This window comes from Cheilinus undulatus, linkage group 21 (assembly GCF_018320785.1).
Source record: "Cheilinus undulatus linkage group 21, ASM1832078v1, whole genome shotgun sequence".
Taxonomy (NCBI): domain Eukaryota; kingdom Metazoa; phylum Chordata; class Actinopteri; order Labriformes; family Labridae; genus Cheilinus; species Cheilinus undulatus.
In genome coordinates, this window is record NC_054885.1 from 2,664,616 (window position 1) to 2,681,210 (window position 16,595).

General features: G+C 40.4%; 1 protein-coding gene across 1 annotated transcript in view; it reads left to right on the forward strand.

Moving 5' to 3' along the window:
* The window catches only part of LOC121503554 (xylosyltransferase 1-like), a 48,562-nt gene that overhangs the window by 9,480 nt on the left and 22,487 nt on the right, over positions 1–16,595 (forward strand). Inside the window, exons 2-4 of the mRNA XM_041778019.1 lie at positions 6,359–6,893; positions 11,990–12,162; positions 12,280–12,482. Of these exons, the coding sequence (XP_041633953.1) occupies positions 6,359–6,893; positions 11,990–12,162; positions 12,280–12,482 (911 nt within the window). The remainder of the gene's footprint in view (positions 1–6,358; positions 6,894–11,989; positions 12,163–12,279; positions 12,483–16,595) is intronic.

Genomic DNA, 16,595 nt, shown 5'->3' on the forward strand with positions numbered 1-16,595 from the left:
AACCACTCGTATCAAAGAAACAAATATCATTTAAATTCATTTGTGTAGTCAGTAGCCCTCTTAAAAATTTAAGTCCTTTTGTGAAAACAGAATTTAAATACATTAAAAATAACTAAAAGAGGTTAATAATGGATGAAATGGTGGGAAAAGTGGTGAAACTGGATATTTAAAGTAGCAGAAATGGGTTAGAAGCGGCAAAAAAATAACCAAAATGTGGCAAAAATGGGTTAAAGTGGCAACAAGGGCATATGAAGTGGTAAAAGGGGATTCAAAAGTGGCTGAAACAGGGTTAAATGGGGCAAAAATAGGTGGAAAGTTGTGAAATGGGATGAAAAATTGATATAAACTGGCAAGAAAGGGTTAGCCGAGGCAGAAATGGGTTAAACTGGCAAAAATGGGCAAATCAAACTGTGACATGAGGTGTAAAAAGTGGTAAAAAGTGATTTTAAGTGGCAAAAATGTGTTAAATTGGCCAATTTGGTGGGAAAAATGGATGAAAATGGTTTAAAATTTGGCAGAAATGGTGTGAAGTGGCAACAGTGTAATTTAAAAATATCCTTAGTTTTTTTAAGGCATCTGGAGACCCCTCTCAGTGTCCGGCAACCCCCAATGGGGTCACAACCCCAACATAGAGAGCCACTGCGCTAGAGAAGCCTCCACAAGAGCTGCAAAGGCATGGATAGCATCGTTAGAACGGCACAACAGAGGGGGGGAAGAAAGCTAGTGGCTGTGTTTTATGGTTCAAAGGTTATTTAACTTTTTGTAGCCTGTGTGTCTTTTTGTCGTATATGAGTATGTCCCTCAGAGGGTTAACAGAGACTACAGTCTGCAGTGTTGTTCACACACTTCACTGGTTAACTGAGTTACATCAGAAAAGCACCACTTGTGTTTTTTCTCTTCAGTGTGAAAGTTCAGGTCCTTCCGTCTCTCTCTACGTCACCCTGGCATGTTGCTCTCTGTTTGGCGATTAGGCCCGACGCTCTGATGTTAAAACCAGAAAGCTGCGTTATGTGTGTGTGTATTTTTCCCATTTTCTTTGGATAATTCTCACTAAATCTGGTATAGATAGACTTAATCCCTGCTGTAATCCCGGGTCGTCCTGTGAGTGCGTGGGCTACTCCAGCCAGGTTTCACAGCACCATCCCGTCCCTTCGTGAAAGTCCATTTAGCTTACTTTCCCCCATCTGGCTCCATTTTTTTCTCTGTTTTCACCAAAGATAACCTCACATTAGATTTAGTTCTTGCTCTGCTTGATCCTCAGCCAATTTAGTTAGACTTACGCTTCTATAAATCAGACAAGAAGTCAGAAAGACGTAGAAGAAGATCACTCTGGTTGTTGGTCGGCCAAATGCAAGAGTAATTTCTTTAAAAAGTCTTTATTTTTGTTGCGTGTTTCATGTCCAGCTCTTCTTTAATGTGCTCAAGGAGAAAAAAATCCTCCAGAAACTTCTCAGATGCTGCAGATTCCTAGAAACCCTCCGCAGCTTTTTGGACGCTTTCATAAACACGGGTCAAACAAGGCTGTTTTTCTTAAAGACATTTTAGTGCAACACTGAGGTTTTCACTCAGAAACGGCAATAAATCCCTGGCTGTGAGCTCCCATAGGTAAACGGAGCACAAACACGCTTGCAGAGGTGTTTGATTAATGCATAACTGTGGCCTCTGGTTTCTGTATACAGCCTGGTCAAAGAGCTCTTTATATAAAGGTGTTTTTAACTCACATATACGCCGATGACACTTCATCATGAGGCACCTGAAAAGTGAAAAACCCTCCATGTAATTATCTGCAGAATGGAAATCTCTAGAATCTAAAAAACACGATGTATAGAGAGAAAATGTTGAGGTCTACCACCCGTGTTGGCACCAGTACCATGTTAGTTATGGATTTTGGTACTCATCCCTATATCTTATCGTGTTGTACCATCAATCATGCATTCTGTAAATCCGCCTAGCATTCCTACTCTTCCTTTCCTGATCTTTCTTCATCAGTGTTATTGTGGCCTTTTATCAACAGATGTCAGAGCAACAGGTCTCCCTCCCTCCCTCCCCTCTCTCTCCTCTTTTAATGTCTCCTGCCCTCAGGCTGCGGGCTCTCTTGTCTCTTTTCTGCTCTGCTTTATCGCCGAGCAGCAGGAGGTCTGCAGGCAGTGTAGACGACTTCAATAAGAACCTGCTGAGGAGGAGAGAGCAGACTGACTCACAGCAACGCTGAGAGAAATCGCTCAGTGTTTCTGAGTGTGCAACTGCTGTGTGTTTAAATAAAGAATGATGTCTTTGTAGGTAAGCAGAGATATTTTAGCCATGGTTGGTCTCCATGGAATGCAAAGCCTTCTGGGAAAAAAGTCAGAGGCAGAGAGGAACTGTGTGAGTGCTTGTATCGTTCTGTGTTCAAATCCCTGGTACAGCCTGGTATTAGTAAAGAATTGTAACATTATTATAGTGAATGTGGTGACAGACATGTGGCCGTTTTACCTAAAAACTCACCATGTATTTGTCATTAGTTAGAATGTCTAAAAGTTGACTCAACCTTTGTGTTGTGTGCCTGTCTTTGTTACACCAAGCTTGGAGAAGAGAAAGAAAAGCCCAGAATTGTCTGAGGACTTAAGAAGCATCAATTTTGGCTTTTTCTGTTCTGTTTTTTTGTTTTGTTTTGTTTTGTTTTTGCCAATTAGGGCTGGGCAATTAATTGCAAATGAGATTAAATCGCAATATGTCCTGCTGCAATTTTCAAATCTCAGAAGGTGCAATATTTCTTTAACCTGAAATCTGTGAGAAAATACCAGTTTAAAAGTTTTTTTTGCAGCAGAGACATTATGCTTTACATGTCATGCAATCATTTTAGTGGCATATTTTTAGAAGTGTACAAAAAAATCAAATTTTCTTCATTTTTGTATGTTTTTCTTATTAAATATGAGAATGATATACATATGATAATTCCCTTTGATACGACAGTTCATATCAAATGTGCAAAATGAGTAAAAAATATTTTTTCACTATTTATCACAATTTGATATTATTTAAAAATTGTTCTGCCCTATTTTTTTTTGTTAAATATGAGAATTATATTGACCCCTTAAAGCCTGTTGTATCATATTTGATACATACTTTAATGATACCTCTATCTAATCAATATGATCAATAAATTACCAAAAAATAATTCTGAATACAATCTGATAAATGATAAAAATGCCCTCAAGTGGATCATCAGTTACCAAAAACACCTAATTTATCAAATGAGTTAAAAAAGTATGGGCTGATATGGTAATGAGATGAGGAACTTAAGAAATAATCGCTATTAAATCGCAATCGCAATATTGGGTAAAAAAAATCACAATTAGATTATTTTCCCAAATCGTTCAGACCTAGTTCCAATGCACACATGTATACACCAAAAACATTTGTAACTGGAACAATTTCTGGGAGGAATGGTGTATCTTCTGGAAAAATTCCAGGTGTGCCAATACTTCCGTCCATGACTGTACATCGTAGTTATGACTTTATATCATATTTTAGACACATTATTATCAGATAACACTTTTGTTTAGAATTTATACGTTTAGTCCCATGTTTACGATTTCTGGTCTCATAATTAATACTTTAATCTTATTATTTTCAATTTATATCTTTTTTTTTTTTACATCATTTACACATACCTCATTATTCTGACATTTATTAAATATTTGTATTTTTCCAATCCTATCATTTAGTCACAGTATTATTAGATATTACTTTTGTCTAGATATTACAATTTTTGTCCTATATTTTTGGCATCTGGTCTCATAATTAATACTTTTTATCTCATAAATTACTTTGGATCCAAAATTCAGACTTTATAAAATCAATTTAGACTTTAATATAATATTTCTGTCTTTATCTCATCTTGTTAAATGATTGTGGGAAGACAAATTTGTACTTAAAACTGAAATCTGATTAATTGCAATTTTTTTTACCTCCATGTCCGCCGTAATCAGAGGAAAAACTGTAGAAAATTTTCATACAGTGATGGGTGAACAGGTTAGAACACATTGTGATCAAACATTCACCATGAAACAGGAAGTAGTTTTTTTTTTGAGGACTCCAAATTGTCTCACTGCCATGAACTTGATGTAGCGTGCTTACTGACAAAAGGAGATGAAAGATACTGTTTCTACTAGTAGGTGTGGCTAAATGGCTCAGTTGCGCCCTCTGCAGCATCGTCAGCAAAAGCTGATTACCTATTATTTGCCATGAAACAGGAGCCCATGTGAAATTTTGTGCATTATAAAAGCCAAAGCCAAAATCAATATTTGCCCTCTTTTAAACACTTTAACATCATAAACACTCATAAACAATCAAACAATAACTGAAAATAAAGACAAAAATACAGATATCTAAAAATAATGATATACACGAGTATTTTAAAAATCAAGCAGATAAGTATTAGTTCACATTTATCTTGTTTTCATGATTGCAGGAAGTCAAAACTGTACTTGGAATAGAAATATGATTGGTAGTGAAGCTCTCCCTCAGGGCCTCCGTAGGCAGAGGAGAAAATATATAGGAGGCTTTTTCGATACTGAATATATCAGAGCAGATGTCCAAGGCAAAGACTCAATAAATCAGTAACCACCGCTCTTCATTCATGGTTTCTTCCTGCTACTTTAAAACTCCAATGTCAGGAAAGCTGGAGAACATTCACTGCAGCAAACACCCACTCCCCCCCGAGCTACCGATGAGATAATGAAAGGCTGTCTGAGGAGCAGGTGGCAGGAGCTGATATTCCTGCCTCCCCACAGGCTCTCTGGTCGTGTGTGTGGCTGGAAAAGGCAGATGTAGGCTGCTCTGTGAGATTAAATTACCTATGGAGGTCAGGTGTCTACGCTAATAAAACTCGCACACAAACACATTCGGATTTATCAACACGGAGGCTGAGAGGGTCAAGGTCGAGACTACAGCTGTCTCAGGGGTCAGAGGTCACATGAGCTCGTAGGAGGTCCCTTTCCTCTCGCCTCCTCTGTATTTAAACTCTCTTGTCTCATAGAAAGAGGAAGTAAAGATGACATACACTCAATCATATTTGTAATCCACCCCATAAAAATAAACATAGAAAGATGATTTTCAGTGGTGACCACTCATTAAAAGTCTAGAAGCTTATGTTGAAGGCATTCAGAGCAAAACAAGCATAGGCTGATTTACAGATCTTTGTCCACATCCTTAATATATTAAAAATGTCACACAGACAGTACATCAAATATTGAACCAGAAAAATTTAACTGGAAGAGATACAGGATATTATCAGCATGATATTGGTATCCAGAGATAAGTAAATAATGGATATGTGCAGATATAAAAATGTATAAAACTTCTGCTGATATAAACAACCAGTATGTCAACTTTGTCTGCCTATCTTTGCTGTAAATATCACCATATATTGGCTAAAAATGTCAGCCTATACTGGCTGGAAATTGTGGTCTAGATCAGCTGTAAAGATTGGCTATATCAGTATTAATTAGCTGCCTATATAGGCTGCAAATATTGCTATTTATTGCCTGTAAATATCGTTTGAATTCAGGTGTTAATATCAGCCTATATTGCCCGTAATCAGCTGTCATTGCAGGCCTATATGGGCTCTATTTATCAGCCTATGTCAACTCTAAATAATATAGTATATATTAGACTATATTGTCTGTAAATTTCTACCTATGCTGGCTTTAAATATCAGCGTAAATGGACTGTAAATATCTAGCTTCTATCACTGGCCTATATCAGTGGTGAACATCTGCCTATAGTGCCTGTAATCAGCTGCCATTATAGAACTATACCAACCAAAATGGCTTTAATACCAGCCTATATCAACTGGCAATATTGGCCTGTATTGGCAGTAATATCTGCCTATATTTGCTGTAAATATCACCCTAGATTGGCTGAAAATATCAGCCTATGCTGACTGGAAATTATGGTCTATATCAGCTGTGAATATTGGCTTTATCAGTGGTAAAAAGCTGCCTGTATAGGCTGCAAATACCGCTATTTATTGCCTGTAAATATGGTCTGAATTCAGTTATAAATATCAGCCTGTATTGCCTGGAAATACTGGCTTACATCTGTAGTGCTCGGCCTGTACCAGTCATAAATATTGGCCTGTCATGGGTGTAGACATCAGCCTATAGCTGCTTATTTTGACTGTAAACATTGGCCTGTATTGGTTATAAATATTAGTATGTATTGGCTGCAAATATTGGTTATTATCTGCTGTAAATATTGTCCTATATCAGCTGTAATTATTAGTCTATAAAGACAGTAAATATCCACCATATGCACAAATGTGTTTACTTCAGGGATAACACAAAGATAACTAGTTTTGTCGTCTTCCTTTCAGGACGTCTACCATTCCCACCGGCCCAAAGAGAAACTCCGCCCCGACAGCAACAACAATGAGAACTCTGTCCCCAAAGACTTTGACACCATCGACAGCAACAGTAACCTGGGAGCTCGCTCTCAACGCCAACGAGTACCGGTCCAAAACGCTAAACGCAAGCTGGATAAGGTCCAAGCACAGGGAATACTGGGAAAAAATGCTAACGAGGTCCTCAAATACCCCGCCGTCCAACCCAGAGGAACGGGCCACAATCACAACCGCACCCTCGTCAGGAAACCACATCCCCAAGTTCCAACGGTCTTAACGCCAGTTCAAGGGTCCAGTAAGGATGCAGTGGTCCTCCAGGTGAAGAAGTCAGCGTCAGTGGAGACGAAGAAGGAGCAGCCGCAGTGTGAGATCAGCGGGAAGGAAGCCATCTCTGCTCTGTCCAGGGCGAAGAGCCGCGAGTGTCGGCAGCAGATTGTGGAGGTTTACTGCAAGCACAAAGAGAAGGCGCTGATGCCAGAGAAGGTGCCTCGCTTCTGCCCCATTGAAGGTGAGACCAGCAGACTTAAAGTCAATGATAAACACCATTGACAGTACTTTTAGTGGAGACTTGCACTGACTACTGTGGCATGTGGAGAAAGGATCTTATGCAGGATCAAAAATGTCAACATCCAAGCAAAAATATTCCATTTCTTTTCTATGTATTCAGTAAACCTTTCTTACAAACAAACTGGCAGTCTAGTGGTGGGCTTTTAATCAAAAAATATTCACCCACCCAGGTAAAATTGCCTGAAATACCTCCAGACAGAGCAAGGAGTTGCTGCAGTACTAGGGATGCACAGATGCATTACTTAACATCCATACTGACCAATACCGTCCCTTCTGACAAACATCATCAGCAAAAACTGTGGGCATGACTGCTGTCAGTAGCAGATGTTTGTTTTGGCAAACAAATTTAGGTTTAGCAAACCTAACAGCTGATTCAGGTAAAAGACATATTTTTGGGCAGGCGAAGTCATCTATTGGACAAACTTTGATCTGTTTCTTATGTTTAAACATGATAGAAAATTCAAGAATTATGGGGGTAATACACCAAAAAAAGTATCAGCAGTAGCCCTGATTTTTACGATCACTACATTACTGGAAAATAAATCTTCTTTAAGCCGTAGATCTCTTGCAGACTGAATAAGATTGTCCTCCAGGATTTTCCTATATTTTGGTGTTTTCATTTTACCCTCTACTGTTTTCGAGCCTTCCAGGGCCGGCCGCTGAGAAGCATCCCCACAGCATGATGCTGCCACCACCATGCTCCACAGTGGGGATGGTGTGTTTGTGGTGATGTCAGTGTTTGGCGTCTTGTCTGATGGTCAAAAAGCTCCATTTAGTCTCATCAGACCAAAGAACTTTCTTCCCCTTGACCATGGAGTCTCCCACATGCCTTTTGGTAACCTCTAGTCCAGACTGAACCTGAGTTTTCTTCAACAGTGTCTTTCTCTTTTCCACTCTCTCATAAAGCTCTGACTGGTGAAAAAACCTGGCCAACAGTTGTCTGCAGAGTCTCTCCCATCTCAGCTGCTGAAGCTTGGAACTCCTTCAGAATAGTCATAGGTGTCTTGGTGGCCTCTCTCACTAGTCTGGGGGATGTTCGGAGCCTTGGAAATGTTTGTGTATCCATCCCCTGAGTTAGACTTTTCAAATGATAAAAGTTTGTAAAGTGTGTTAGCTGAACTCCCATGTCTTCAACAGACCCTATATGAGGCCAAAGCCTTAGCAAGAACTGGGAGAAGGTGGTGCCGATGGAATACACTCACTTAAGATCTGCCGTATGAAATTGAGTGTCTGTCTAGAGCATCATGCTGGTGTATCTGTGTATCCGCTGCCTAGAACATCGTGCTAGTGTTTCTGTGTATCTGCTGCTTAGAGCATCATGTAGGTGTATCTGTGTATTTCCTGCCTTGAGCATCATGTTGGTGTATCCGTGTATCTGCTGCCTAGAGCATCATGCTGGTGTATCTGTGTATCTCCTGCCTAGAGCATCATGCTGGTGTATCTGTGTATCTGCTGCCTAGAGCATCATGCTGGTGTATCTGTGTATCTCCTGCCTAGAGCATCATGCTGGTGTTTCTGTGTATCTGCTGCCTAGAGCATCATGCTGGTGTTTCTGTGTATCTGCTGCCTAGAGCATCATGCTGGTGTATCTGTGTATCTCCTGCCTAGAGCATCATGCTGGTGTATCTGTGTATCTCCTGCCTAGAGCATCATGCCGGTGTATCTGTGTATCTCCTGCCTAGAGCATCATACTGGTGTTTCTGTGTATCTGCTGCCTAGAGCATCATGCTGGTGTTTCTGGGATGACTGCAGCATCCCAGTAGTCAGGATTTTTTTTCTCTGGCTGTTGGTGGTGATATTAGACAGACTTTTATTTTAGATTGGTGGAGGAAATGTAAAATCTGTGCTTTTAGTTTTCATGAAACATCAGAGAAGTGGCAGCACGGCTGGCTTCAAGTCAGGAGACTAAATTGTACATCCTGTGATGTGACTGTCATGGACTTTCCAGACATATCTTGAGACGCAAATTCTTCTTTTCTGACTCATTTCCAGAGGTATATATGGTAATCAGACCATAGCAGATGGTTCTTAGGTTAGCTGATCTCTTGTGTGGGTTATGTCAGCTAGCGGTGGAACTTTTTTAATGCCCTGGATTTCTGGAGAGCTGTTGCCGCATTCTTCTAAGTGAAAGTAGAACACAGTAATGGCACACAGTTGGTTTAAATGGATTGGCTCTGTTAAGGACTGATTAACCCCTAACAAAGCTGGTTATTGAGCAAGTGAACAAATGACAAACTGAGGGAGCAAAAGTAGGAGAGAAACAGTTGGCTTCTTTGAAGTGAGAGGCATGTTCCTCCAAATTCTCCCTTTGGGACGCATTTTTAACCCGACTTGTGCCGGCTGATGCCCCAAAGAAGCATCCAGCATTTCTATTCAAAGCATGAATGGACACAGGCAGGCCGTTCAGCACGACGATGATACTCCTCTGCCATAATTACACCCTAATTAAATAGTTTGTAGTCTTATTTTTGGAACGGCTGACTAATGATTTAGTTGTAGCCGGGCTCTCTGAACCTCCCTGGGCCAATTGAGGTTTAATTTATATGATTATATGCTCCTTTGATGGCAAACTACTCATTATGCCCACAGACCGAAGCAGCGACACATGATCTCTCAGGAGAGGGGCTCATGAAAGCAACTTTAGTGTTTGTGCTCATGTCGGCATGAAAGTGTACATCCTTTACATGTGCACGACGTCGCTCCTCTCTCTGACTCCCTCGACCCAGCCGCCTGATTACAGTCATTTCCCCTCAAACTCCAATCCCAGCATACCCCACAGCCCGCCAGGGTCACTAATTATGCCGAGCAGGCCTCAACCCGTGCCATCTTTAGCGTGAGGATGATGATGGAGAAGCGTTTGGCTGTCAGTGGGTTTGTATATACAAGAGGCAGATTTAGCTCAGCCAGAAAACTTCCAGGAAAGAAGGAAGTGAAGATAAAAGACCAGTGAGGAGGAAAGTGACTCATGACCTGCATTTGAGCCCGAGTCTAGGAAAGTCTAGAAAGAGGAGTCTTTCTTAAGTAGTTGGACTGCAAAGGTTCTTTTTGAGAACCCAGTGCTCCCAATTTATTCATTTATTCAATCAATCAATCAAGGATGCATGTGAAAACAGGAGGAATGACACAGGAAGAACTAGAAGACTAGCTCTCTCCTCTTGCAGGGCTCCTCATGGGAGTTTGCACATCCATGTGTTTTCTGGACTTGGAGAAGGCTTATGATTGTGACTAGGGCTGGGCAATTAATTGCAAATTAGGTCAAATCGCAATTTGGCATGCTGCAATTTTCAAATCGCAGACAGTGCAACATTTCTTTAACCTGAAGAGTGTCAAAATACCAGTTTGATACAGTCTTTTTTTTATGCTTTATACCAGTGTTACTCAACTCTGCTCAACCAAAGAGCCAAATAGTTGAAGAATACCTTTGCAAGAGCCACAATCTAAGTGATGAAAAGTGGCAAAAACAGCTTAAGTAGCAATAACAATACGATAAAGGTGGCAAAACTGGCCAAAAAGCAGCAAAAATGGGTGAAAATGGGTAAGAAAGTTGGAAAAGGGGTCAGAAAGTAGCAAAAATGGGTGAGAAGTGACAAAAAATGAGTTACTGATGGCATAAAATGGTCCTAAAGTGGCAAAACCATGAAAAAAATGAGTGAAAAGTGAGGCAAAAAGCAGTCAAGATTGGCTGAAATGGGCAAAAACTAGGAAAAAAGTGGTATTTAATGACAATAGGTAGCTTAAATGGGTGAAAATGCGGAGTAAAGGGTGAAAAGGGGCAAAAATTGGATAAAAGTGGCATCAAAAGGGTTAAAAAAGTAGGAAAAAAAAGTGGTATTCAATGGCAAAAGATGACCCTTATTGGCAAAAATGGGATAAAAGTGGCAAAAATGGGCAAAAAAGTAGGAAAAAAAGTGGTATTCAATGGCAAAAGGTAGCCCAATGGGTGAAAAGTGAAAAAAATGGTGAAAAAGTGCAAAAAAGTTTCCCTTTTTAAGGTTTTCTAGGGGAATAATATTCAAAATTCAGACATAAAAGAGCCACATGTGGCTCTAGAGGCACGCGTTGAGTATCACTACTTTATACATTATTCAAACCTTCAAGTATCTTTTTCATTTTATTTTAATTCTTACAAAAATCTTACTTTTCTTGCTCATGCATTCATTTTTCTTCATCAAAATGAGAAGAATATGAGAAATGATCATCCCCTCCAAAAAAAGAAATTGATATCAAATTTGCTTTAGTAGCCAAAACGGCAGTAAGATATTTTTTTCTAAATTTAACCCTAGTTGAACTTATCTAATATTGTACTTGTTATAATATAGAATGATTTCTTGCTGATGTTTGTTGAACAACAAAAAAAATGAGGAACCTAAATAATTGCATTTCAAATCGCAATATTGCAGGAAAAACTTGCAATTAGATTACTTTTGCAAATCATTCAGCTCAAATTGTGATCCACGAGGGTCATGTGGGGGGTCCTGTGGGAATACTAGGTCCTTCAGGCCCCTGTATAACCAAAGTGAGAGCTGTGTTTGCAAACACAAAGTCAGATATGTTCCCAATCAGTACTGGCCTCCATCAGAGCTGCCCCTCATCTCCTATCTGTTTGGGATTGTCATGGCCAAGATCACGAGGCACATGTGTAGGAGGAGGGTTTTCAGTTTGGGGACTGCAGAATTTCACCTCTGCTTTTTGCAGATGATGTGGTTCTGTTGGTTTCTTCAGCCAGGGACCTCCTGGCATGCCTCCAGCGTGCATTGTATTCTGGGGTACAAAGCATGCTGGGATAAGGGTCTCCACCTCCGAGTCCGTGGTTCTCTGCCGGAGACTGTGGATTGCTCCCTCCAGATGTGGAGGGTGTCTCTGCCCAGAGTGAAGGAGTTCAAATATCCTGGGGTCTTTGTTTATGAGTGAGGGTTGAATGGACTGTGAGATTGTGAGGTGCATTTCAGACACCGTTAGTAAATATAAAGACAGATAACTGCTCCCTGCAGACTAGTGTACTTTCCATGACCTGAAGTCCCTCTCCTCTCCGTCCAGGTAAAGCTAACGTGAACATTCAGTGGGATGAGGACCCCTCAGAAGCTGCCCGACTCGTCCCTGTCCGGATCGCCTTCGTCCTGGTCGTCCACGGCCGAGCCTCGCGTCAGTTTCAGCGTCTCTTTAAAGCCATCTACCACACCTCACACTACTACTACATCCACGTGGACCAGGTGAGCACACAGACTCATTTGACACGAGAGCTTTTCAACATTTAAAAATATGGAGATCCTCTTTTTGAACATCCTGTCTTTAAAACGACCCCCTTACTGTCATCTTTCTCATCCCAGAGGTCCAACTACCTCCACAGAGAAGTCCTGTCTCTGGCTAGCCGGTATCCCAATGTCCGTGTGACTACCTGGCGGATGTCCACAATCTGGGGCGGGGCCAGCCTGCTGACGATGTACCTACGCAGCATGGAAGACCTTCTGAAAATGACCGACTGGTCCTGGGACTTCTTCATTAACCTCAGTGCTGCAGACTATCCCATCAGGTAAGATTTCTGTGCAGCTTAACCATGTTAAGAGTTTAGTCTACGTGATTATCTGTAGCATAAACATCAGGGGAATTTCAAGTCGTTAATGTGGCCAAAGCATTACCGAACACTGGGATGAGGTGCTGCTGATAGTGGGAATACACTCACTTAACATCCTGGTCAGAGAATGACCAGACCAATCAGCATAATTAGAGAGGCAGTAGATACAGGCGTGGTGAAATGGGAGTGACTGCAAGCCTGTAAACAATGGAGGCCAGTGGAGGAATAAATGTGGGTGCAGCTATAGCAGCAGTTTGATCATTTTTGATGAAAGGAAAAAACAAAAACCAGACTGAAAGCTTTTCTTGGTGGAAAAGATGTTTTTGCTCTTCTCTGCAGCTTTGCAGAGAGCAATTTTTTTTTTTTTTTTTTTTAAGATTTATTTTGGGCATTTTTGTGCCTTTATTAGATAGAGGAGGACAATGGATAGAGTCAGAAACAGGGTCAAGAGTGGGGGTGAGACATGCGGTAAAGGGCCTCAGGCTGGATTCAAGCCTGGGCTGCCTGCGTACATGGGGAATGGCCTTACCCACTAGGCCACCGGCTCCCCAGAGAGACAGCAATATTTTAATTGTATCTGGTTTAACTCACATATCTAAAATGTCTATTTCTAGTGCTGTTAGACGACTTTAACCTCCATGTGTCCCTTTGTACTGTTTTACAACAATTTCAATTTCGTCTTGACACAATTTTATGAGTTTTCAAGCCTTAGGCATGAGCTTTGGCAATTTTTTTATGTTTTAAGGCATTTTGAAAAAAAAAGTCTCACCCCATGCCTATAATGCACTGTGTACAAAATACTGACGTTTGTGTCCTTAGTGCCCATTTTGGTCCCATCTACTTCCATTATAATTTGATTTCTTGATCCTAGAGACGTTGGAACATAAAAAACATGAATGTAATAAATGCTGTTTATTTTTCTTTAGTATTTTTGTGAAAGTTGCAGTTTTTACTATTTTCCCCCAGATGGGGCCTTTTTCCCTGTTGTGGTCTTTGGCGGAAAAAAGTCTCAAAGAACCCATCTAAAAGAACCTGCCAAATAACAATTTAAGTTAACAAATTTTTAAACTTATGATTTTTTATTTCTATGATAAGGAGAGATGGTGCTTGAAAAGGTAACCAAAAAAGTAAAGAAAAACTACACATATGATTATTTTATAGCCAAATATTTATAAAATGAGCCATTTTGGACCAAAGGGATGCAAACGTCAGGATTTTTTTTAAAATTTTGAATTGCATAAAAAGAAACAATGTGCAAAATCAATGTTTCTGAAAATCATTGACCAGGCTCTGATAGCCAGAAAAAAATGAACTTGCATGCATCCATCCATTTTCTATACTGCTTATTCCATTCCAGGTCACAGGGGGGCTCGGGCCTGAGCCATTTTGGTCCAAAGGGACACAAACGAGTGTAGACTTAAAGGGATTCATGAAGGTTAACAATGATCTGAGCTTGTCAGCTGCAACACTGGTCCTACCAAAACTGAATCTTGATCATTAAAAGGTTGTTTCTGTGTTTTTATCCCTTTGGACTGAGTGAGATTTATCTACTTGTCATGTTTGGTTCCTTTTCGGCACTTCTTATTGATTTGTTTACACACTGCGACAGCTAAAGACCACTAAACTGTGATCCTTTATCCCTGTGAGCCTTGTTTGGTTTGTTTAAGGTCTTATGGATCAGGTTACGTGTCCAGCAGAGCACAACTGCATTGACTCTGCATGGATCAGGAGTCCATACGGCGTTGGAGCAGAGCTTTTTAATGGCTGTCCCGCTGCTTGGGGAATTGGTGCGATGTGGGCTGTTAAAGAAAGAGCCGGGCTGTGATCATTGGAGGTATCGACTGATGATTTACTCACTGTAGCAGTGAAGGGGAGAGACAATATAATGAGGTGTTTTTGTCTGGCTTATTGACGTGTTTCAGAGGCTGCACAGATGTTTCCTCAGTCGGATAAGCTCTGTTTTCTGGAAATGAAGCCCCACTTGTGACAAAGCATTGATTACTTAGACGGTTCTTGATTTTGATGGCATACATGTAGAAGTTGGGCTGAATGGTGCAGGAAAAGCAGGCAGTGCAATGTGTTTTTCTGCCTGCAAAGATACTGGAATTATTTCAGATGAATGATGAAAATATTCAGGATTTCTATGAAAACACCCTAACCTGACACGCCAGATATACTCACGTATCTGTCTGGCATCTTTTTTACATTATCAACTCCTAATTTTGGCTTTTTAATCCCATATTGTGACCTATCAGACTCTCAATTTCAAATTTTAAGTCATATTTTGAACTTTCAAACTTATGATTTAAACTTTCTCCTCATATATTTGCTCTTTAAAAACATTATTTTTCTATTTTCAATATAGTGTTCTGATCTTTTGAACTAATAAGTTGGAATATTTGCCTCAGATTTGAGCTTTAAACTTATCATTTTTGCTTTTTTGAATTTCCAAATGATTTATCATCAGTGTTTTTCATATTTTATTACAGTTGAAAATGAGGTTGACGGTCACGTTTAAATGTTGACCCTGTTAGGCTCTCAGGTTAGACCTAAATCCAGAATCCGGCCCCTGCTGCGATCGAGTCTGACACCCCTGATGTAGTGTAAGAAAAGTAAAGACATTGTGCTTCCGCCATTTTTTCAGTTTCATGGATCAGTTTCTCATAATCAGGGAGAAAAGCTGTTAAGAGTGACCGTCCTGGTTCACACCTTTACTCTTAAAGCTAATTTGCATCATTGGCTACCGGCAAATTACATCAAATTTATCTAAATTTAACTAAATAAAGCACAATGAATTCAAGTCAGTTACATGATGGAAATCTAAGGCTCTTACTAATGTTGTTCTGTAAAGGTGTAAAATAATTCTTTGTAAGCATTGTAAGTTCTCCATCTCTCTGTTTTTCTGAGTTCCCCTCATAAAGAAAGAACTAAAGAACCCTCCCTCAGCGTTCTGCTCTCCTCCGGTCTCCCATCAGAGCAGTTTGATCCCCTCCCAGCTAAAATCCATAGAGCAGCCAGCCACAGCATTAACACGACCATCAATAGCTGTGACATCATGAATGCACGCGGGGAGTGAGTCAATGTGGGAGTGTTTTAGTAGCTGCTGTAAGGTCACATACTTCTAGAATATAAAACAGGATATCAGGAGCCGACGCTGTAGAGGAAAACAAGCTGTGGCTGTTTACAGGAGCAGAAATATGGAGCGGATAAAGAGCAAAGATTTTCATGCTCTCCCCACATGCTCCACAATCGAGCTCCACCGTTTATAAACTACTGCAGCGTTTACCTGTTGAGCAGTGTTAATTTTGGCAGCTATTTTTAATTTTAGTCTCAGTCTTGGATGGAATGTCTTTTACTTTTAGTCCTATTTTAGTCATTTTTACCCTTTTTAGTTTGAGTCTAGTTTTAGTCCATGAAAAGTCCTCACATTTTAGTCTTAACTTTTAAGTAAAGTTAAGTTTAAAACTTTTAAATCAGTCCTAAAATGCACAGGAGGCCAGTAAAGAGAGGCTAAATTGAGGGAAATATGGTTGTATTTACGTTGAAAGATGAGCTACGGTGTTCTGAACTAGCGATAAACGATTAAGAAAAAAATTTATCCATGCATTAAACATATCTGTTTATATTCTCATTAATCTGCACTCAGTTCCTCATAATGACAAAGTGAAAAAAAGAGATTTTATGGAAAATGCATGCAGAAGCCAAGCCATGAGGTGAAAGGAGCTGCAGAGCTGCAGGATTGCTGACAGGCACAGATCTGGGGAAGGCTACAAAAATATCTGCTCCACTGAAGGTTCTAAAGAAAACAGCAGCCTCCAGAATTCTCACATGGAAGAAGTTTGGACCAACCAGGACTCCTCTGAAAGCTGAACAGCCAGCCAAACACTGAGACATCTTAGGAGAAGGGCCTTAGTAAAGGAGGAGACCAAGAACCTGGTGATGACTCTGACTGAGCTCCAGAGATCATGGGATAAAGTTCTGGAAGGACAACCATCTCTGCAGCCCTCCACTGATCTGGGCTTTATGGAGGAGTGGAGAGGTGGAAGACTCCTCACTGCACAGGAGTCCCAG